This window comes from Nycticebus coucang, chromosome 7, assembly GCF_027406575.1.
Source record: "Nycticebus coucang isolate mNycCou1 chromosome 7, mNycCou1.pri, whole genome shotgun sequence".
Classification (NCBI taxonomy): domain Eukaryota; kingdom Metazoa; phylum Chordata; class Mammalia; order Primates; family Lorisidae; genus Nycticebus; species Nycticebus coucang.
In genome coordinates this window covers 70,899,927-70,924,396 of record NC_069786.1, presented here as the reverse complement: position 1 = coordinate 70,924,396, position 24,470 = coordinate 70,899,927, and the positions used below count along the sequence as shown (strand labels likewise).

At 44.5% G+C, this 24,470-nt stretch overlaps 1 protein-coding gene across 4 annotated transcripts in view; it reads left to right on the top strand.

Moving 5' to 3' along the window:
- WIPF1 (WAS/WASL interacting protein family member 1) overlaps positions 1-24,470 on the top strand; it is a 137,744-nt gene that overhangs the window by 102,726 nt on the left and 10,548 nt on the right. For all 4 annotated transcript variants that reach the window (XM_053597646.1, XM_053597645.1, XM_053597649.1 and 1 more), the window contains 4 exons: positions 4,511-4,599; positions 10,587-10,716; positions 17,686-17,850; positions 21,209-21,967. In XM_053597646.1, coding sequence (XP_053453621.1) covers positions 4,549-4,599; positions 10,587-10,716; positions 17,686-17,850; positions 21,209-21,967 — 1,105 coding nt within the window. In that variant the 5' untranslated portion in view covers positions 4,511-4,548. The remainder of the gene's footprint in view (positions 1-4,510; positions 4,600-10,586; positions 10,717-17,685; positions 17,851-21,208; positions 21,968-24,470) is intronic.

Genomic DNA, 24,470 nt, shown 5'->3' with positions numbered 1-24,470 from the left:
CTGAGGCAGGAGATGACAGGTGGCACTGGGGGAACCACAGCCATCCTCCCCTTGTTCCAGGGCCTCTCCCAGACCAGGGACAGAGTTGCCCTCCTTCTATTCTCCCATCTCCAAGGGAAGAACCAAATGCAGTCAGGCCCATATTAGTTGGCCTCATTCCCATCCGAAGCAGCTCCACCCAGAGGTACTGTGCAAACCCGGGGACCCTTAGCTCAGCCCCCAGGCCCATCCCTCCTCTGCCATACTTCTGGCAGCTTGTATACCAGCTGGACCTGTCCTCACCCTCAAGGAGGACAGATTCGAGACTGTCCACCAATGGCTTGCTCTCCCAAGCCATGTTGAAAGCTTGCTGCATATCATTTCATTTAATCTTCCCAGCAATGATCCCTTTAACAGATGGGAAAAAGAGGCTCAAAGAAGTTAAGTTGTTGTCCTAGGTTTGACAGGTGCAGAGCAAGGATTCAGAGCCAAATCTGCCTGGCCTGGAGCTCATGTTCTGTTTTCATTCCATGAACCACACTGGTAAAACCCAAAGGACTTCTGTGACATTTTTTAAATGTATAAAATAAAATACAGAGAAGTATAAAAGAAAATAATTATATGAACTTCTTCATTAATGGTTTAAATAATATCTGGTGACAAGGGGGTGGCGCCTGTGGCTCAGTGGGTAGGGCGCCAGCCCCATATACCAAGGGTCGCGGGTTCAAAACCAGCCTCAGCCAGCTAAAACAGCAATGACAACTGCAACAAAAGAAAGCTGGGCATTGTGGTGGGCACCTATAGTTCCAGCTACCGGGGAGGCTGAGGCAAGAGAATTGTTTGAGCCCAAGAGTTGGAGGTTGCTGTGAGCTATGATGCCACAGCACTCTACCAAGGGTGACAAAGTGAGACTCTGTCTCAAAAAATAATAATAATAATAATATCTGGTGACAGACCTAAACATTGCCAGAGTTTTCAAAATTGTTGATCTGCAGTTGTAATATGTAAAAACTATTGGTGAAAGAATCTCAGCTATTGTTGTTCGTGACCTACATTCATAATTGAAGGAAATGCTAAATTTCAATTAACACTTAATAGGAATAACAGCTCCTTTTTTTCATCCAAGTTCATGACCCTTGATCTGGTGCTCAGGTGCCAAAGCCTTCAGTAAGGTCCAGCTCTGACTCTGATGTGGGCTGTTAACTACCTAGTTAACTTCTCTCCCAAAGCCTCAAGTTCTACTTCACTGGGGAAGTAGGATGGAGGCTGCCAGGAAAATAAGTCCTAGTACTTAGTGCTGGCAAGGCCCTCTGAACCACAGCTGATTCTTCTGCTCAAACCTCCTGATGCATTAGTGGCAATGCTGGGATCCATTCCAATGGCAAGCACTTGGCTAAGTAACAAAAAGGTCTTGGAATGCACCAGAGATAAGGACTGAGCACACACAGCCCCACCCCCACCCCCGCTCATCTATGTGCTCCTTGGTTCTTTCACTCCACACTCCACTTTGTGCCAGGTGCTAGGGAGCTCAGGTGGAGTCCCCTGGCTGGTGAGAAGTCCCCGCCTGGCATGGGGCACCATGAGCTTGGTCTTCTTTGATCTATGGGGTAAGTGGTGTGGTCAGACCAAAGTCTGGGATTTCTCACACCCTTCCCTGGAGACTCTTAGCCTGGAGAAGTCCAGAATGTGCCCAGCAGCTATTCAGGTGGAAAGGAATAAAGAGAACTGTGCTGCAACCCGTCAGCCCTTTTTAGCAGGCGGGTGAGAGTGGACACGGTTCATCTGGACAGGTATGAGGTGGGGGCAGGGAGAGCGGCTGCAGACAGAGGGTGGGGAGGAGGTACTTGGTGAAAGTGAGAGCGCTCACCCGCATAGCCTCTCCCCCGGTTTATCCAAAGTGGCCTGGAGGGGAAGGCCCCACTTCTTGCAAGACCCCGAAGCTTTTAATAGTTTTTTTGCTCCCTGAATCTTGGTTTTACCTGCTTGTTTCCACAGTCTGGCCCTGGCCCCAGACCCAGCTGTCACTCTTTCTCCACAGGAGCCCTCAGGACCCTGAAGTTACCACAGTCCCCACTGGAGTTGTCCAGAAGTTTATTTATGTCAGTTACTGTACAGACAGTACTAGCAACAACAGAGAATTATAAAATAATTCAGACCTTTCAGGGTGGCATTGCCCTGAAAGGATCCCCATTACACAGTCTGGCCCCTAAGCTGTACAGGACAGAGGTTCAATTTAAAGTCTGCAAACAGAGACAGACCTAGGAGAACGAACCTGTGAGAAGTTCCTGTTGACAGGAAGCCACTCCTTCCTAGGTATTAGGACCACAGGATGACAGCAGGTTAGTTGGTGAGCATGGATCAGATAAAATCATCTTGAGACTTTTCATCCACCAACCACATGGATGGACTGTCTCCTGAAGCTCAACTCTCAGGCCCACTGGCAGGCCAGGCTACCACCTGCCTTGGTAAGCCAGCTTTCCCAGCTTAATAACACTGATTTGGCTCCAGCATCTTTCAGTTAGTCAGCCCCAAGTTCAGTTTCAGATCCCTGTCCTTCCTCATGGTCCTAGGACATGCCTGACTCTGAAGCATCTGTGGCTGGGCAGCCCTCTTTATAGGCCACCTGACTCAAGTGCCCAGCCTGCTTCCCCAGCATGGCCCCCAGGGAACAATTGAGGTCATGTAGAAAAGACCGATTTAAAGAATACATTTGGAAGGAATTCTGTCCAAGATGGTCTCTTAACTGAAAAGCAGATTCCAACCTAGTTAATAGTTGAGCCCATAGCACTAATTAGCCTGCCTGAAAATGCTTATTAGATCATTAAAGGGACACAATGGGCTTTTTAGGGAGTGCTCGTGCTCACGGAGGAAATGGGCACTACCAAAGTAGCGTGCAGACTCGGCTCAGGAGTGACGGCCAGTGGAAGCAGGTGGCCTGGATCCAGCTCATTCTCCATAAACCACAGCGACAGCTGTTGCTGTAGAAGTTTATAAAATTCCATTTTCTAGACACTGCCCTGGAAGCTGCTCCAAACTGCCTCATTCTTGTTTTCCAGCGGCTGTGATGAGTCCAGCAGTGTCTTTTTAGCTGCTGCATTCCATTTCTGTCCGCAGAAAGAAAACCATCTACGTTATTTTAGTAGAAAGTTATTTGTTTCAAAGTATAGATTTTCTACATTCACTTTTAGTGATTTAACTACATTTTTTAAATTCCATATTTTTTAAAATTTCAGAATATTATAATTTGAGTCAAAGTTCTAAGTATGCCCGTCACCCAGGTAGTGCACAGGGAACTAATTAATATTTTAAATCCCAAGAAATTATTTTCTATAATTAGAAGAGTGTTGAGAAATTTTAAAAATAATAATTCTGCTTTGTGAAACTGGGGACACATTGTCCTCAGATATAGATACTCAGTCGGCCAGTGAGGGGGAGGAGGGGCTGAGAATCAATGTTTCTGACAGCTCCTAGGTCAGTCGCCTATCCAGGACCACACTTTGAGTAGCAAGGATTGGGGTGGGAGAAGCTGACGTTACTTAGAGGTGAGAACTGTGAGCGAGGCGTTGGCCAGGACAAGAAGTTCTGCTATGGCTGAGGGATGGGACTCTGCTGATTGGGGGGAAAGACTTATGGTTGGTGTAACTCTTTGGGCGCTTTGCCGTTGTCTCTCCTGCCCCTTGTGTTTGCCAGGCTGATCCCTCCACCCTGCTAAGCCCTACCCATCTGGGGTCCCTAAGCGCTCCCCCCCAGCCACAGAGTCTGGTCTTCCCTGTGTTCCCAGAGCAAGCCCTCTACAGAAAGGCTCTGTTAACAGAAGCGTGTTCTGGTGAAGCACCTGGGAGCCACAGAGCTGACTCCTCTTTGTGTTCACTTAGGTCTATGAGGAGATGCTGAGTACTGCAGAGATAGCATGGCTGGTCTTTGATGAACCAGGGATAATAAGGAAGGACCACTCCCCCACCTCCCATCTCATCTGCCTCACTCCTCCCTTCCCCTTAGTTATCCTGTTTCCCCTCCCCGGAAGATGGTGGGAACTGTGAGGGGAGGGCAAGGAGTAGATCTGCCCTGGGATTCCTATGTGCAGACTCAGACCAGGTGAACAGCAGCAATCTGTGCAAGAGAACCAGAGAAGAAAAACCAATCAGTGGGGCAAGGAAAGGATGGGATGGGAGAGCAAGAAAGGATTTTGTCATGGAAATGAGTGAGGAAGAGGAGCCTCCTAAGTGGGGTTGTTTTCCATCGAACTTGGTTAGGATCCATTCCTACCAGATGCGGGAAACCTCCCTGCTTACTCAGGCCTGCTGCGGTAGACGGCGCTAGCTTTGGCTTCCGTTCTCTCCAAGCACCTTGGGCTCAGAAACTCCCTCCCTCCCCCTCATTGGGTCCTTCTAGAACAGTAACATTGTCAACTCAAAGCTGATCCGTGTGAAGCTGTCACTTCAGTGGGAGAGGGTGGAGAGCCATCAGCACAGAGAATCCCTAAGAAGCCTCATACATGACTCTGCTGTTTCTTTTTGTCTTGTATTTACAGATTTATCAGCAAGACTGTTGAAAGCATAACAGTCCAAGATGCCCGTCCCTCCCCCTCCTGCCCCCCCACCGCCTCCTACATTTGCACTGGTGAGTATCTCCTCCCCATTTGTTTCTATGCATACAGAAAACCAAGTGAATCAAAACGTGGCACATATGTATTTGTTTTGAAGGTATTTGCATTCCGGCTTACTTGTGGTAATGACAGGCTTTCCCAGTGCCCGTCATAAGCCAAACCCTGAGACCTGATGATACGAAGAACACAAAGGGTTTTATTTATTTAAGGTCTCTTGTGATGCGTAGGACAAGCATAGAGTGTGGGTTATTGGGTTTCCTCTGCCGTGTCCAGGGAGGGAAACACAGTGGCCTAAGACGGGGTTCACAGGAGCAGTCTTGAGACCAGCACGCATTCAAATGAACTCAACATCAATGCCTGACCTGAGCAGCGGAGGGGCCCAGGGAAACTTGCCCTTTGCCCTCTAAAGGTTTGCTGAAAACTCACGAGAGGCAGATTAAATGGAGGAAAGACTTACAAATTTTATTTTATTTTATTTTATTTATTTATTTATTTATTTTTTGTAGAGACAGAGTCTCACTTTATGGCCCTTGGTAGAGTGCCGTGGCCTCACATAGCTCACAGCAACCTCCAACTCCTGGGCTTAAGCGATTCTCTTGCCTCAGCCTCCCGAGTAGCTGGGACTACAGGTGCCCACCACAACGCCCGGCTATTTTTTGGTTGCAGTTTGGCCGGGGCCAGGTTTGAACGTGCCACCCTCAGTATATGGGCCGGCGCCGACTGAGGGTGGCAGGTTCAAACTGCCGACTGAGCCACAGGCGCCGCCCCATACAAATTTTATTAACATGTACATGGGGAGAACCACAGAGTGATTACCCACCCTGCAAAGGGGTTCAGAAGCTTACATACCTGGCCCAGCAGGTTAAGGTGGGATGGGATTCTACTGGTGGGATTACTGGGGAGAGTGAATGGTCAGGGAACAGAGATTAACCTGTATACCCGCTTGTGAAAGGGTCTTTTCAGGTGTGGTCCCATGGGGTCTTACGGGAAGGGTAAGAAAACACAATTGTTCCTTCTCCCTGTTGAACCTGGATCTTACGTAGATAAAGGACTTCAGCTTCATCCAGTGCTTTGGGGTGGAGGCGCTCAGGGAGACCTTGAGGCTTCTTCAATTCAGCATAGCAAAGCACAGTATTTTGGGCTATCAGTTTGTAAGCCCTAACAGTGGGAAATTCTAGAAACCCAAGTCTTCGTCTGCAGTGCATCCATTAAAGTGCCTTCCGGTCTCACTCCTATTTTTTTTTTTTTTTTTGAGACAGTCTCACTATGTCACCCTTGGTAGAGTGACATAGCGTCACAGCTTATGCAGCTCTTGGGCTTAAGTGATTCTCTTGCCTCAGCCTCCCAAGTAACTGGGACTACAGGTGCCTGCCACAATGCCTGGGTATTTTTTTTTTTGGTTGTTGTGCAGTTGTCATTGTTGCTTTAGCTGGCCCAGGCCAGTTTCGAACCCACCAGCCTCAGTGTATGTGGCTGGCGCCGTAACCACTGTGCTATGGGCGCTGAGCCTGGTCTCACTCCTTTTGTCTTTTCTGCCTTTTCCCCTCTCCCACTCTGTTTTTGACAAATATCTCCACCACCACCTCCTTCACACACACTCACACCCCCCTTTAAATCTACCCTTGTGTTTAGATGTCTGCTTCACAAAAAGAATTTCTTCACTGGACTCTTCCTGGTCCTTTGGTAGGCCTGTCCAGGGTCTCCCGGGAAGCAGCTGCTCCCTGTATTAGAATATGGAAAGGTTCTAAGACACATCCACTATCAGGCCTCCCTGAGCTGCTGAAGCCTTCACCACTAAGGAGCTTCCTCACACTGATGGTCCCTTCATTTTTCACATGGGGAAACTGAAGCTGAAAGAGGGAAAGTTGCCTGCCGCAAGTTACCATAGGACACATTTATGTACCTCGTCTGAGGTTGAAATCTGGTGGGAAGAACTGACCATTAGTTAGCTCATTGTTACTCAGAGTGCTGTCTTTCAGCGGCCCGTGAGGGTCTCCAGGGAGATAAGAACAGACATTGAGATGTTTATAGAAATTTGATAGTAGTTTTATGTCTGTTCCTAAGATTAAATTTTGTGTTTTTTTTTTAAACTAATTCCTTTTTTGAATAATTAATTGTTATTTTGTTAAAAAGTCAGTTCATGATGAAAACATTTTTAAAAACTGGTCCTTCATGGCCATGAGAGATAGCTAATGCCTGTAATCCTAGCACCCTGGGAGGTTGAGGAGGGCGGATTACTTGAGCTCAGGACTTTGAGACCACCCTGAGCAAAAGTGAGACTTCATCTCTACTAAAAATGGAAAAATTAGCCAGGCATGGTAACAGGTACCTGTAGTCCCAGCTACTCGGCAGGCTGAGGCAGGGGGATCACTTGAGCCCAGGAGTTTGAGGTTGCTGTGAGCTATGACACTATAGCACTCTAGCCTGGCAACAGAGCGAGACTATCTTGGAAAAAAAAAGAAAAAGAAAAAACTGATCCTTCACATGGATAAGCTGAGAAGCTCTGATGTGGCTAACATAATAGGATTAGTTTTACGTTTCTCCAAAAGTGTGGTATAACAGTGGTAGGTCGTACATAATTTTTTTTAATTTAATGCTCATGTATTCATTTTACTGATGTTCTGAAAGTTATAACTAGCACATCAAACCCATGGTTTAATACTGAGCTAATTTAGAATAAGATGTTCATTGACAAATACTATAGTGTATACATATAATATGGTGAATAACTGAAATATAGTTAAATATAATTAAATAAAAGCAGGTGGTATGAGAGGCTGACAAAAATCATGAACGTACTACTGGAATGACTGAAGTATGGGAAACCCTTATTTATCTGATCAACTCCTTTCTATACATTATTACCTAATTCAAAGCATCATCCCGGGTAAATAAGATCTAGAGATGAGAAAAGGGAAAGGTAGGTTGGCAGCCACCACCAGACACTGCCCTGGTGGAACAACACGACTCAGGGCCCTGAGTTGCCACCCAAAGAGGGCAGGTGTCAAAATAAAATTTGAGGCAGAACACGAGGCTACTGAAATGTGCTGACCCCAAACAAGAGATCCAGTGTGGACACATCACTTAACCTCTCGAGGCCTCAGGGTTTTTTCATCCTTAAAATGAAGATAGTAGGTCATTTCAAAAGCTCTTTGCAAGATGTCCAAAGGGTGTTGTTACAGTGAAAAAACAAGCTTCAGAGCAATAGAGGATAATCCCAGTAGCAAAAGCAAACTGTATATGCAAAGAGCACTTCCAGAAGGACAGTAGAGAAACTTTTAACAGGTTTGCTTCAGAGGTGTGTCGGGGCTGAAGGGGAAGGGGCATCTTAGGCCCACACCTACCCTCTGTCAGTTTATAGGGAAGGCTCTAGAGTCAGGTTGCCAGGGCACAGGACAGCTCCTCCTCTACTAACCAGCTGACTGGGACAAATGATTTAACCTCTATGCCTCAGTTTCCTTGTCTATAAGACAGAAATAATCACTCATAGGGATGGTGAGGACTAAATGAAGTAATATACATGAAGTCCTGTGTGCCTGGTCCAGAATAAAAGCTATATAAATGTTAACTGTTATTATCCCCTAAGCAAAAATACCTCATAATTTAATTCTTTCAAGACATTTACAACATATATAGTATTTTTTTTTTATTAAATCATAGCCGTGTACATTGATATGATCATGGGGCATCATTCACTAGCTTCACAGACCGTTTGACACACTTTCATCACACTGGTTAACATAGCCTTCCTGGAGTATTTTTTTTTTAAGAGACAGGGTTCTCTGTCTCTTAGGCTGTTTTACAGTGGCATGATCATAGCTCACTGCAGCCTCAAACGCTTGGGGTCAAGTGATCCTCTTGTCTCAGCCTCCTGAGTAGCTGGGACTACAAGTGCATGCCATCATGCCTAGCTAATGTTTTAACTTATTGTAAATATGGGATCTCACAAGGTTGTCCAGGCTGGTCTTAAACTCCTGGCCTCAAGTAATCCTCCTGCCTCAGCCTTCCATAGTGCGAAGATTACAGGCACGAGCCACTGTACCTGGCTCATGGTCTCACTCTGTTGCCTGGGCTGGTCTGTCTCAAACTCCTGGGCTCACATGATCCTCCCACCTCAGCTTCTTCTTTTTTTTTTTTTTTAAGAGACAGGAGTCTCACTTTATCACCCTTGGTGGAGTTCTGTGGCATCACAGCTCACAGCAACCTCCAACTCCTGGGCTCAGGTGATTCTCTTGCCTCAGCCTCCTGAGTAGCTGGGACTACAGGCACCTGCCAGAAGACCCGGCTATTTTTTTTGTTGCAGTTTGGCTGGGGCCGGGTTCGAACCTGCCACCCTCTGTATATATATGTGGCCGTGCCCTACTCACTGAGCTACAGGCACCGCCCAACCTCAGCTTCTGTAGCTGGGATTACAGACTTGAGGCACCACAGCTGATTTATACAGTAATTCTGTTCAGCCTTCTTCAAAGCTCTTCTGAGCTCTTCCTCTGCCTTTAATTTTGATGATAAAGTCTGTGTGCAGTGGTTTGAGCCTGTAGTCCCAGCTATTCCAGAGGCTGAAGCGGGAGGATTGTTTGAGTCAAGGAGTTTGAGGCTTTAGGGCACCATGATCATTCCTGTGAATAGCCACTGTACTGAGCTTCAGCCTGGGTGACAGAGTGAGACCGCGTCTGAAAAAAATAGGCAGAAAAGGCTAGGGGAGGGATCAAACCATACAGTTCCCCAACTTTATCCCCTATGGCCCTAACTGGCACATCTGGAATCACATCCCTTTCTCCCTTTCACAAGGGCTAGGGACAGCCTAGGACTCTCAGGTCTGCAGGAAGGACCTGTGGGTTTGGGACAGCCACTGTCCCTAGGACCAAGACAGTTCGTGAGTGTAACAGACACAGGCAGATGCCTACTTCTAGGTCCATATGCTGGACGCTCAGGGTCTCCACTCCTAAAGCAACCCTGGAGGAATAAGATCCCAATTTCATAGTAAGGACCTTGCCCTGGAATTCTGGAAATATAAGGGAATGCCCAAGCATAGTAAAGCAGTACCTTTGTCCATAATGCAATTTCTGTGAGCTAAACTCACAAGGGAATTAAACATCAGAAGCACTTAGGCCTGTAAGACCTGAGGGAACTTTTGGGGGTCGTGAACAAGTTCTATAATTTGATTGTGGTGGTCATTACGTGACTGTGTAAGTTCTTCAAAACTCAGAACTATAAACTTAAAGGATGGTTTCACTATACGTAAATTATGTCTCAAATCATCTGTAGCAATGTAGATGGGGAATTATTTTCTAAAAGTTTTGGGTGTTTTGTTGGTGGTGGTGTAGTGGGTTTTTTTGGGGGGTGGTGGGGTTTTTTTTGTTGTTGTTGTTTGTTTGTTTTGTTTTGTTTTTGTTTTTTTTCCAGTGTTACACTTTGTTTCTCAGGCTAGAGTGCTGTGGTATCAGCCTACCTCATAGCGACCTCAGACTCCTGGGTTCAAGGGAGCCTTCCTCCTCAGCCTCCCAGAGTGCTAGGATTACAGGCTTCAGCCACCAACCCTGACCACTTTTGTGGTCACAGCTGACCCTTTTGCTAGAGACAAATTTTTCCCTTGCACTAGGTTCTAAAATATGGGAAAGGTAATCTATTCTTGGAGTATATTCTAGTGAATGAAGCCCAGATTCCTGCAGAATCCTTCCAGACTTAAAATTTTCTTCTGTCTAGCCATGTAACCCTAACCTGGCTCTGTTGGTTACAGCCAGGTTGTGGGCTGAATTTTCAGAGTCTTTAATCAGGTAGTGACTTTTCCTGCCTTAAAAATGAATGTAATTTATTACTGCATCTGCTCCCAAACATCTGGATCTTAAAAAGAACGATGTGGGGTCTAAAACTTGTGGAAGATTTACAACCTACCACCAGAATCTTCATAACAAGCTTCTATACCCTACTTGTCCCAGCTGAAGGTTAAAGTGCATGATTTAAATACAAGAGATGAATATGAGTTTGTATGGCTTTCTTTCAGGCCAATACAGAGAAACCTACCTTGAATAAGTCAGAGCAGGCCGGGAGAAACGCTCTCCTCTCTGATATCAGCAAAGGGAGGAAACTGAAGAAGACAGTCACCAATGACAGAAGTGCACCGATATTGGACAGTAAGTGAAAAAAGCTATTTTCCACGGAGACAAATGGTTTACAGCTTAACAATCAACCCTACCCCTCCTAGAAAAAAAAAAAAAAAACTTCTCAGTTAAAAACAGCTGCACAGCTAGCAAAATAAGAGACTGTATCACCACAGCTCTGGCTTGTGTTCCCCTCTAATGCTGCAGGAAGCCAATATAATAATTCTTTGTCCAAGACATACACAGCAGCGATTCTCTGCATTATTCACACCACTTTCTGGAGATTAACCCATTGCTCTTGACACCGCAGATCAGGAGACAGCAAGAAATACGGAAAGAGCCCTAGCTCTGGAATTAGAGGATGTGTGTTCAAGTCCTGGTACCTCCCTCAGGTCCCATGTCCAAGCCTGATTGTCTTCATTTGTAAAGTGAAGATGGTAATACCAGTTCTGACCTCCCAAGTTTGTTGTGAGCTTCACATGAGATAATGCCTGTCGAAGTGTTTTGTTATCTGGAAAATGTAATTCAAGTGTAAGATAGGACCTTTGAGATCTTAGAGGAAATGAGATCACAACTTGGTTCATCTACCAATGTAAGTCTGAGATATGTTCTGGAATAAGGCAACGAATGTATAAACAAAAAGTACCCACAACACAAGGGCTACGTACTAACATTTACAATGGGACAAAAAGTATCCATGATTACTTAATATCATCAGGTCTCAAGACACTCTTCTTAACATTCCTAGACCTTTCCACTGCCCACCAAATATTCCCAAGATCCATCCTAGGCTACAGATCCCGTTTGGACCAACAGGAAATACACTGACCTCCCTAAATCACCAGATGGTGCTTTGTAGACAGGTGAATAATAATGCAGGATTTTAGCAAAGTGGTGGAATGGAAAAGAGAAAGACCACGATAAGGCCTTTGAACATTTCTCTATTACCAGGCAAGGTGGTGCAAATGAGAATGCCTCATGTCTCAAAAAGGAACTGTGGATTTTGTGACTTTTTTTCTGGAGACAGAGTCTCAAGCTATTACCCTGGGTAGAGTGCTGTGGCATCCTAGTTCACAGCAACCTCACACTCTGGGGCTCAAGCAATCCTCTTGCTTCCGATTTTCTATTTTTAGTAGAAACAGGGTCTTGCTTTTGCTCAGGCTGGTCTTGAACTCGTGAGCTCAAGCAATGCACCTGCCTCGGCCTCCCAGCGTGATGGGACTACAGGCATGAGCCACCAAGCCCAGCCATCTTTGTGACTCTTGACCCAGTGTGACCTCTAGGTCAAAATGCCCACAAAACTGATGTGGTTCTCATATAATCTCTCAGTCCTGATGATCAGTGCCACATAATTCTCCTGGGGGGAAGGGGAGCCCAGCACAGTCACTTTTATGACTTGGTCTAGCAGCCATCTGAGTTGTGGTCCCTGGTATGGGGACAGAGAAGCTGCCACTCTCTGGAACAGCTGCCAGCTCCTCCCTCTATAAGAGGAAGCCCGGGACTCTGTTGAAGGAGACCGGAAAGTCTGGACCTATTCCTGAATCCATTAATGGAAACACATTGTATTCTTCAAGGTCCAGTTCTCTCCTCCATTGAATAGAAATGAAATAGTGTTAGTCCTTCTCTCCCCCATTGAACAGGAGTAGTGTTAGTCCTTCTCCCTTTCAGGCAGCTCCGTTATGTTGTGACATTTAATAACGTGCTTTGCCTAATGGAAACAAGGTCCAGTCTATTGCTTGCCTTTGCTGTCCATGCACTTAACTGGACTCCCTTACTGCTATCATAAGCTCTATGCAAGTGGCAAGTTCATCCATGATTTTGTATCTGTTTGCATGTGAAACTTCCTTAGGCTCTCTGTCAAATGTTAACCACGGTAATGCATGATAGTTCTTGAATTTGGCCCTGTCCTACAGTTTAATTATTGATAAATGATCTGGAGCCCGTTAGCTATCCTCAGCATTAGCTTCTGTTAGCTTCTCTGTCTGAAAGATGAACAAATGTTGCAGGTTAAGAACACTATGGATTATGTCTGATAGTGCAGGAGTCCCCTGGAATTCTAAACAGCACGTAAATGTGCCCGACATAGTGCATTATTCCAAAACATATCATGCATTAATAAATAATGTTTGAATGACAAGGACAATATTAATATTTTGGTAAAACTTTTCAATTTTATATGGAAGCAATTTGCATACACTTCTGAAAATGGTTATTCTGATTTGACTTAGATTAAGCATCACAGAAAGCTCCACACCTAAAAGAGATGCAGAGCTAGATAAATCTAATCCAGAAGAGAAGAAAATACAAATGAATACAATCAGAGCTCAGCAGATTAGAGATCTGAAGAAAATGTTTTAAAATTAAGGATAGTATAGTGAAGTTATGTGCTAAAACATCTTAAGATATTAAAGAAATTAATTATTTAAGAAAAGTATACATTTATCAAAATTCATCAGGAAACCTCAGTGAGCAGGAAGAAGATGAAAAAGTTATCAAATTACCTTCTCTCCAAAAAGCTTTGGAGCCAGATGGTTTTTTTTAGTAAATTCTTCCAAATTTTAAGAAAACAATTATTTCAAATGCTATCTACATTATTCCCAAATATAGGAAGAGGTGGAAAGCTATCTGATAGGTGTGATAAGGCTGGCATGACCCTGATGTCACACTCAACAAAGGCAGGACAAAGGAGAAAGCTGTACATCAGTCGCTTTCAGCTGGGGGTGACTTTGCGGCAATGTCTGAAGACCATTTTAGCTGTCACAACTTGGCCGGATAGGGGCAGGGTGGAGAGAGCTGCTACTGACATCTAGTGGGTAGAGGCCAGGCTTGCTGCATATATTCTCTGAAGAACAGGACAGCCACCCACAACAAAAAATCATCTGACTCAGCCCTACTATGAAACTAATTTATGGCTTTCACATGAAAGCTACAACCCAGTTATAACCTAAGTATAGGGGGAAAGGGAGGGGGGCGGAGGGAGGGTGATTGGTGGGATTACACCTGCAGTGCATCTTACAAGGGTACATGTGAAACTTAGTAAATGTAGAATGTAAATGCCTTAACACAATAACTAAGAAAATGCCAGGAAGGCTATGTTAACCAGTGTGATGAAAATGTATCAAACAGTCGATAAAACCAGCATATGGTGCCCCGTGATCGCATTAATGTACACAGCTATGATTTAGTAAAAAAAAAAAAAAAAAAATCATCTGACCCAAAATGTCAGTACTTCCAAGATGAAAAACCCTGCCATCGACCACTTACCATCATAGGTGAGAGAATGCGATGTAAAAATACCAAAAAATCGAATTTGATTGTATCTTTAAAAAGTAATTCATATCTCCAGAGAAAGTCATCCTAAGGTACGGTAAAGAAAAAAAAAAGTAATTCACCCAAACCAAGCTTTATCTAGTTTTTAATGTTAGAAAGTCTATTTATCTATCCTATCAAATAAGAAAGACCGTAAGTGGTATAATCATATCATTAGGTCTTGAATAGGCATTAGATAAAATTCCACACTGTAAGAAAGTCTGAAGGTTTGGCGCCTGTAGCTCAAGCAGCTAGGGTGCCAGCCACATACACTGGAGGTGGCGGGTTCAAGCCCAGCCCGGGCCTGCCAAACAGCAATGACAACTACAGCCAAAAAATAGCCAGTTGTTGCAGCGGCGCCTGTAGTCCCAGCTACTTGGGAGGCTGAGGAGAATTGCTTAAGCCCAAAAGAGTTTGAGGTTGCTGTGAGCTATGACACAACGGCACTCTACGGAGGGTGACATAGTGAGACTCTCTCAAAAAAAAAGAAAAGAAAGTCTGAAAAACCTAACATGGAAGGATTATTCCTGACTGGATATTTAAAAAGGAAGAAACCTATTTAAAACCAGTAGTCAATATTGAACTTACAGACATTGGAGGCATTCTTTTTTTTCTTTTGCAGTTTTTGGCCAGGGCTGGGTTTGAACCCACCACCTCCAGCATATGGGGCCAGCGCCCTACTCCTTTGAGCCACAAGCGCCGCCTGAGGCATTCTTATTAAATCAAAACTGGTTGCCTTTAGCAATAATTATTTATGTTGTTATGAAGTTCAGCCATCAAGGTAGTTACTTCTATAAAACAAAAATAAGACACACTTAGAAGAGGTAGAACCCTTATTTGAAGATCATATGTCTACTAGAAGACACAAGATTGAATTTAGAAAATATAGCAAAGTGGTTTATTAGGTATCAAATAAAATGTCCTGGCTCAGCGCCCATAGCTCAGTGGCTCGGTGCCCATAGTTCATAGTGAGTAGGGTGCCAGCCACATGTACCAAGGCTGGCAGGTTCAAGCCTAGCCAGGCCCTGCTAAACAACAATGACAACTACAACAAAAAAATAGCCAGGCATTGTGGCAGGTGCCTTTAGTCCCAGCTACTTGGGAGGCTGAGGCAAGAGAATCGCTTTAGCCCAAGAATTTGAGGTTGCTGTGAGCTGTGATGCCACGCACTCTATCAAAGGTGACATAGTGAGACTCTGTCTAAAAAAAAAAAAAAAAAATTTCCTGTTACCAGTGATAACCAATTACCAAATAATATGACAGGAAAACCAGCCCTTTCACAATTTCAACAAACAAAAATGTATCTAAAGTAATGCTAACAAGAAACATACATAACCCATCTCATGAAAACTACAAAACTTTACCGAAAACTCTAAGAGGCATGAATAAATGGGGAAAGATAGCATATCTCCAAGTGTGAAGTATTAACGCCATAAAAGTGTCAGTTCTGCCAGATTAATTTGTAGAGTTCATATAATACTTATCAAAGACTTAACATGGTTTCTGGGAGATAGAACTTCAAATAATGTTTATGCTTATTTCATGCATACATACATTATTAAAAGAAAATTTGAAAAAACTTTTTGAGATAGAGTCTCACTCTGTCACCCTGGCTAGAGTACCATGGCCACAGCCTCCCAAGTGGCTGGGTCTACAGAGATACACCACCATGCCTGGCTAATTTTTCTATTTTTAGTAGAGATGAGGTCTCGTTTTGTCCTGACCTCAAGCGATCCTCTTGCCTCGGCCTCCCAGACTGCTAGGATTATAGGCATGAACCACCACTTCCAGCCAATTTTTTTGTTTGTTTGTTTGTTTGAGACAGAGTCTTAATCTGTCGTCCTGGGTAGAATGTTGTGGCATCACAACTCACAGGAATACAGGTGCCCACCACAACGCCTGGCTATTTTTTGGTTGTAGTTTTAATTGTTGTTTGGCAGGCCCAGGCTGGATTCAAACCCTCCAGCTCCAGTGTATGTGGCTGGTACCCTAGCCACTTGAGCTCCAGCCGAACCTCCAGCCATTTTTTTTAAAAAGGCTCTCATACAGCTATAAAACAAACATGTATCAAAAATTTTATTTAACTCAGTTAATGAAGGAAACAGTATGATGTTATCAAAATCCACTCAAAGAAGAATATTATGTACCTCACATATCTAAACATGTAAGAGCTAAAATGAATTTATAATTAAGTGCAAAACAGCTGAATGATCAGTTGCATTCCACTGAACACAACTAATGTGCATCTCTTTGGACAAATACCATTTGCCTTAGGATCAGTTTTCTACATCTAACAGTTATGAAATACTCTAGTGCAAAGACAGTGGGAGATAACTGAGACAGCCAGAGAGGATACTCAGTAATCTTTTCCTTTCGTCTCCCTTTTTCTTTGTCTCCTATTTCAGAATCTTTCATAATTTTCTGCACATAAATGCAAAATAAAATGAAATCTTCATACCTTCTCAAATTGCAAAGAATTTTCAAATTGTCAAAGCCTACCACTGGCCTTTATATTAAAAGTTGTATTATTTTTTATTTTATTTATTTATTTTTTTGAGACAGAGTCTCAAGCTGTCGACCTGGGTAGAGTGCTATGGTGTCACGGCTCACAGCAACCTCAAACTCTTGGGCTTAAGTGATTCTCTTGCTTTACCCTCCCAAGTAGCTGGGACACAGGCGTTTGCCACAACGCCTGGGTATTTTTGTTGTTGTTGTTGTTGTTGCAGTTATCGTTGTTTTAGCTGGCCTGGGTTCGAATCCACCAGCCTCAGCGTATGTGGCCAGCGTCCTATCCACCGTACAGAGGGTGGGGGGTTCAAACCCAGCCCTGGCCAAACTGCAACAACAACAACAACAACAAAATAGCTGGGTGTTGTGGCGGGCGCCTGTAGTCCCAGCTACTCAGGAGGCTAAGGCAAGACAATCGCCTAAGCCCAAGAGCCCAAGAGCTGCTGTGAACTGTGACGCCATAGCACTCTACCAAGGGCGACAAAGTGAGACTCTGTCTCTAAAAAAGTAAAAAAAATTAAATCAACCTAGAGCAATGATTGTAATACCTTCATGTTCTAAAATGCAGTAACAATCCTTTAAAGTCTTCAAATATTTAATGACAGGAAATAATAACAGCGTTAAGTGAAAAAAGTAGACTGAAAATTGCTTAGTGAATTTGCTCTTGATTTTAAGAAAAAACATAAAATGAGGAAATACAACTCAGTGGTGGATATTTTTACAAGGACTGTAATTATGGTATTTTGCTTTCTTTATTATTTCTTGTTTATTCTTTTTTTACTATGCTTTTTATTATTTCCTTGCTTCTCACCTTTTATTTCATTCCCCCCCTCCCTTAGGACCAGCTTTCTGTGAAGATCGTTTTATTTGCCAAAGCTTAGAATATAGAACAAATAGATATTAACCCCTATGGCAGCTGGTGAAGGGGCCAGTGGGATGGGGACAAATTGTCCTTTGTTACTATTTCTTCTACCACTGGGCCTAGAACTGCCCTGCAGTGGGAAGAGCCCTCCCGTTCTGATGGGGGGGAAGGGAACCCTTAAAATCCTGCATGTGCATGAAGAACTATCAGTTGTCCAGCGTAGGGCCAGGTTCAGCCAGCTCCCTGTTCTATCACTGTTTTACGATTTACTTGGGCTAGGACTGGTGCAGTACTTGGTGGGTATTTTCTTCTTCCTCCTGTAGAACCTAAAGGAGCCGGTGCTGGTGGTGGGAGTGGATTTGGCGGAGGAGGTGGCAGCACTGGTGGCAGTGGCGGTGGCAATTTTGGAGGGGGTGGACCTCCCGGTTTGGGAGGACTATTCCAGTCCGGAATGCCGAAGCTGAGATCCACAGCCAGCAGGGATAATGGTAAGGAGAGTTTCCTTCTCTCAGTCACTGAAGACCAGGCAGAGGCTGGCGGTTTGGAGGTTTGGCATAGCCTCTGTGCCCTTTAAAACATTTTACATTGTCTGAAACATTATCACTGCTTCACAAAAGAAACTCCTGTTTAGCTTTTTAAATTATTAATCAGGATCAGACACCTTTATACAGCTGTGAAATAGGTGCCCAGTGTCATTGGGGGTCACCTGCAGTACAGTGGAAAGAAAAGGAACAAATGGAACTTGCCCCAGACACTGCTGGGTGACCTGGCAGATTCCACTTTCTTTGAGAGGTAGCGTGACCCAGCTGTCTAGTATACTAAATACCTGCGAGCTACTTTTCAAACACACTATGGAGCATATCATATGGAATATAATTACAAATTTTAATAAATGTGAAACGGTGCTTTGCAGACAGACATTTGGTATTCAAGTAATCTCTGGAAGGAGCTATGAAAATGAATCCTATAGGATTACTTCTGAAGGTGCTGGTTGCAAGAAGTTGAACCTGGTCATGCCTAAATAAAAAAACCTTGCAGAGCACATGAGGCTCTCTCCTGATTACTACAGAAGCTCAGGAAATTTTAGTGTAAAACTTTTGGGGGGTAATGTTTATCATATTAGAACTTTTTTTCTAAAGCCAAGAGTGATAGCTCACACCTGCAATGCTAGCACTCTGGGAGGCTGAGGCAGGTGGATCACTTGAGAGTAGGAGCCTGATCAAGAGTGAAGCCCCAGTGAAGCTCCTAAAAAAAATAAGAGAAACTAGCCAGGCGTTGTGGTCGGTGCCTATAGTCCCAGCTACTTGGGAGGCTGAGGCAGTTGGATCACTTGAGCCCAGGAGTTTAAGGTTGCTGTGAGCTATGATGACGCCACCACACTCTATCCAGGGTGACACTGAGTGAGACTCTGTTTCAAAGAAAAAAACCAAAAACTTTATTTCTAATTCTATGATCTCTTAAGATGTCCTCTGGGAAAGTGAAACTCTCACGTTCATATGATGTTACTGGCTCCTCGGGGTTTGCTAACTATTTTAGTGCTAAATAGTGAAAATCTAGAAAGAGACTCAGTGATGTGAGAGTGTATCTGGCCACAACCAGTGTTTACATTAAAATTTTTTTTTTTGAGACAGAGTCTTACTTATTAACCCTCAGTAGAGTGCTGTGACATCACAGCTCACAGCAACTTCCAACTCCTGGGCTCAAGCTATTCTCTTGCCTCAGCCTCCCAGGTAGCTAGGAAGCGCCCGCCACAACACCCGGCTATTTTTTGTTGTTGTTGCAATTTGGCCGGGGCTGGGCTTGAACCCACCACCCTCGGTATATGGGGCCAGTGCCTTACCCACTGAGCCACAGGCGCCGCCCTAAATTTAAATTTATTTATCTAAAGCTGACCAAAAGTATGTGAGGCAGCTGACAAATGTACACATTCAGTATTTTAGCAGTAGGTGAGGAAATTGAGTCAAAAGACAAAGACAAATAAAATAATAAAACGAAAAAGAAATTTGAGTTAGTGCACAAAGGGGTTAGCAGAAGACCCCCGACACATGTTAAGATGGACAGTAACTGCAGCTTTAACCAGACTTGGAAGATTTAACTTACCACAAGTTGATGACATAGAAATGTACCACATAGTCAAGGAAAATACAGCTTTTTTTCTTGCACTAAAGCCAAAACAAAAAATACTCTTCTATAGTAGAATTCATGTTATTCCACTGTATAAATCTGTCCAAATGCTTCCTACAGTGGCTTGGATAAAATCTAAACTCCTGTAGCCTACAAGCTCTTTGTACCCATCCCCTTTTGGCCCATCAGGCTTCAAGCACTGGGCACATGGGTGTTTTTGAACTTGAAGCTCATTCCTACCGCCAAGCCTTTGCACTCGCCAGCCTCTCTTCCTCTTATTTCCATGGCTTGCTCCTCCTTGTCAGGCCTTAGCTCACATGTCACATCCAAAAGAGCTGCACCCAGCACCCCATCTGTCCTGGCCTCTCCAGGTACTCTTGAGTTCATCACCCTATTTTAGTTTCTTTTTAATACATAAAACTTTCTGAAAATGTGTATTTACTAATTCATTATTTATCTCCTCCACAAGAATGTAAACAATAGGATTGGAGGATCTTTACTATTTTGTTTGCTCCTCTGTCTGTGGCATTAGAATAATGGCTGGTGCATAGTAGGTGATCAGTAAGCACTTGATAGATTAATTAGCTTACAACTAAGGTGGCAGATGTTCCAAGGCCAAAGATAATTTTGAGAATTACCTGGGAATCAAAGAGATTCTAGGGTGGTGGTTTGAAATTTTCCACATTGTTAGTTCCCTGGGTCCTCCCTTTGTTGAACCCAAGTGGTCACAATGCTGTTCTATTCTGCCAATATTGAAGTGGAAGTTGGCCCAGTAAAGTAAAAAGGTTGTGTAGTTGCCTACTTCTTTGCAGATGAATTCTATCCACTGGTGTTGCCACTTTTAATTAAACTTACTTTGACAGTTTCTTTTCTTTTCATGGATTTTTCTTTCTTTTTTTAGGCAAGATGCTCACTGTCACCCTGGGTAGAGTGTTGTGGTGTCATAGCTTCCAGCACCCTCAAATTCCTGGCCTCAAGCCATCCTCTTCTCTCAGTCTTATGAGGAGCTGGGACTACAGGCACCTCCCATAACACCTGGCTAGTTTTTCTATTTTTTAGTGGAGATAGGGTTTCTCTCGAACTTGCTCAGGCTAGTCTCAAACTCCAGAGCTCAAGTAATCCGCACCCAGCCCCCAGACTGCTAGGATTATAGGCATGTACCACCATACCCAGCCTATGTTTTTTTTTCTTATTGCAGTCAAAACTCTTCCATTGTATTTTTCCACGTTTTCTTGAGCATTTCTCTTCAAAGAGACTAGGTAAGCGCTTGCACAAGGACATTATATTGGAATAACTGAGTTTCATATCTAACACACCTGAATTTTATTTCAAACCTGAGATGTGTAAGGACCAAGGGGCAGAGACGGTGCTGGGGACAAATGAAAATCATTAGCAAAAATCCCATCTACCAATGCCATCCTGTTTTTATCCTCTCATAGTGACTAGGGATCGCTCCAAAACTCTTACCGATTTCATCCTGGTTCCCGTCTGTACATAATGCTAAGAGATTCCCCCCAAATCCTTTCGAAATCTGATGGTTGTAGCACTGGGACTGGAAGGCAGAGCTGTGGTCTAGTCCTCTGCCTCCAGGAAGACCACACACGTCCCACGTTACCCATGTTTCACAGAACTCTAAGAAAGAATTTCCAGGGAATATGCCTCAGCTGTCTGATTTCTTTAAGGTTCCTGTTTTCTTACAATGTTTGTTTTCCTGTTCTTCAGATTGTGGAGGAAGCCGACCTCCGATCTTGCCGCCAGGAGGAAAAGCCACGTCGGCTAAACCTTTTTCACCCCCAAGTGGCCCCGGGAGGTTCCCTGTGCCTTCTCCAGGCCACAGAAGCGGCCCCCTCGAGCCTCAGAGGAGCCGAATGCCTCCCCCGAGGCCCGACGTGGGCTCCAAGCCCGATGGCATCCCTCCTCCAGTACCGAACACGCCAAGGCCCATTCAGTCCAGTCTGCACAACCGGGGGTCCCCGCCAGTGCCCGGGGCCCCCAGGCAGCCCAGCCCGGGGCCGACCCCTCCCCCCGTTCCTGGAAACCGAGGTGCGGCTTTCGGAGGCGGCTCCTTCCGGCAGACACCCTCGGGCTCCTCCTCGCCCTTCTCCAACCGGCCCCCGCTGCCCCCGACCCCGACCAGGGCCATCGACGACAAACCTCCCCCGCCGCCGCCTCCCGTGGGCAACAGGCCCTCCCTGCACCGGGAGGCGGGGCCGCCGCCGCCGCCGCAGAACAGCAAGCCCCCGGTGCCGTCCAGCCCGCGGCCGGCCGCCTCCGCGCCGCCGCCACCGCCCAGCAGGCCGGGCCCGCCCCCGCTGCCTCCGGGCTCCGGGGGCGCCGACGAAATGCCGCGGCTGCCGCAGCGCAACCTGTCGCTCACGTCACCCGCACCGCCCCTCCCCTCCCCGGGACGCTCGGGCCCTCTGCCGCCCCCGCCCGGTGAGAGACCTCCGCCTCCGGTGAGGGACCCGCCCGGCCGATCAGGTAAGACCAGGCGCGAGGTGGGGCGCCCCCTAAAACCCAGCCCGCTGGGACGTCGCTGGTAGTCTCATAAGTGAACAGTCAGACGTGTCTGATTTCGTGGTGACCTCTCTGCCGTTTCTGTTCATGCTTTAGAGATGAAGCGACTGGGTCACTGTAGAATTGAATGGTTACAAGCCAGTTAACAAGAAGAGGCTGGAACTTTGCTCTTTGAGCTCTGAAGTGTGCCTGCCACTCTCCTACCCTGCCTCTCTCTTAAGTGAATTTCTGCTGTCTTAATTGGGGAGGTCAATTCCCATCTTCTGCAGGAGGGCTCCATTATTCCAAGAAGAGGGGCAATTATTTGAGAGCTAATGAACTTCTGTACTTCTCTCTTCATTTGGTAGACTTTGAGGCCACTTCCCTGCTCGTTAAAGACAAATGGTAAAAAGTCTGTTTTGCTATTTAACATCTCTGGTACATAAATCCCCTGGAGAATCAAATAAAAGTACAGATCTTCTGTTTATAAAAATGCTCAGAGGCATAAACTCAACATGTGCATGCAATTGGATCCAAGGACCTGCTGACACCCATCCGTGCTCCACCCAGGTTTGGGAAACCTTGATGTGAGAAGAACTTGGAGAGTAGGAGATGAAGGGATTGCCACGAGTTTACACTCTCTCCCGGAACTGGAGCAGGCATTTTTAACGGAATACACTCACTTGACTCATTTTATAGTAGTTAATGGATTGCGTAGAACCATCTTCTTTTTAAATTTACTCTCATCATACATACCTCATCATGTCTGGAAATGGAGCACTTTTTTCTTTAGGAGAAGTTAACTAACCTTTGATCTTGTGACCTCAGCAACCTAATAAACACCATTCTTTGAACTTGAGCATATGTTGGAACCACCCAGGGAATTGTAAAAACTGCAGATGCCTGGGTTGCTTCCAAGGATTTCTGGTGTCTTTGGTCTGGGGTGCAGACTGCACATCTCCCCAGTGATTATAATGTGCTCCAGAGTTTGAGAACCATCCCTTAAACTGCTGTGCCATTGCCCTACCAAATGTATGAATTAACAGATTAAATCTTCCCTGAAATATGATAGGCAGTAACAAAGAACATTTATTGTTTCTTTTGGTTTACATAAGTCAAACCTGTTTAGTATAGGAATACCAAAGAATATAAAGAAAATTAAAATCATCTATAAACCTACCATCTCCACCATCTAGAAATAATCACTGATCACACTTTTAATATATCCTTTCCAACTTTTTTAAATGAATGTATATACTTTTTATAAGATTGATATCACCCTACATATATTATTTGGTAACTTTCTTTTTATTTAACAGTATCTTGTTAACATTTTATGATATAATTATTCTTCTGACTTTTAATGGCTGCATAATATTAGATCTTACAAATGTCCTTTATTTATTTAACCAATCCTCTCACTTGGTCATATGGGCCATTTCTGAATTTTTTTTCTGTTGCAGATAATTCAGCGATAGATCCTTGTAGCTGAGTATTTGTGCACATCTTTGTGTATTTCCTTTGAATAAATTCCTAGGAAAGGAATTTCCAGGTCAGTGGGTGTGCACAATAGACTATGGATTTCACAGATACTGCCAAATTGCCTTCCAGAAAATTCCTGCTAATTTACATTCCCATGAGAAGCATAGAGACATCATCCAGAGCCATCTGTATTTTGAGAAGTCATTTGGCATCATTATTAGTAGAGTGGGCTTTAGAATTTGATAGATTTGGAGTCAGATCCTGGCTCTTCCTCTCGTTACCCTCCTGAATTGGGCTTGTTAAGCTTCTCAAATCTCTGAGGCTTTATGTGCTGTACCTATTTCTCTTGGGGTTGTTAAAATAATTAAGTGTGACGTATGTCATGTAGTGGTTATCTTGTTTCTTGACGTATGGTTATGTTCAATAAATGATTACTTTTATTCTGATTCTGCCAGTGGGAAATAGAAATCTGTTTTCTTTTCTACTATGCCTGCCAGGCTCTTGGGGCAGGGAACCACAGGATGGAGAGTTAGAAACCTGAGCAAAGAAGTCGATCATATTACACAGTACTGAGCGCCATAATATTGGAAGTCTAGTTTGTGTTTAATGACAGTTATGTGGTGGTGTTACCAGTAAAGTTGAACCAACAGCATATGAGACACTTCCTCCAACTCTTTGTTGCTTGGGACTCCAGCAATGATAAGCAGAGAGGGCAAAAAGTAATACTTCAGTGTGAGGCACAGAAGAATCCTTTAGAGACAGGGCTGAGCAGTGCCTCCATCAAGTGTTCGAAGCAAGGCTTCTGCCAGAGTTGTTCAGTGTAAGGTTCCTGGTTGGATTCTGAACCTACAGCTAATGAAATATTTATATTTATACTGCCATGATGGCTTGGGGCCCATAGCACAGTGGTTATAGCACCAGCCACATACACAGAGGTTGGTGGGTTTGAACCCGACCAGGGCCAACTGCAGCAAAAAAATAGCCGGTCATTGTGGTAGGTGCCTGT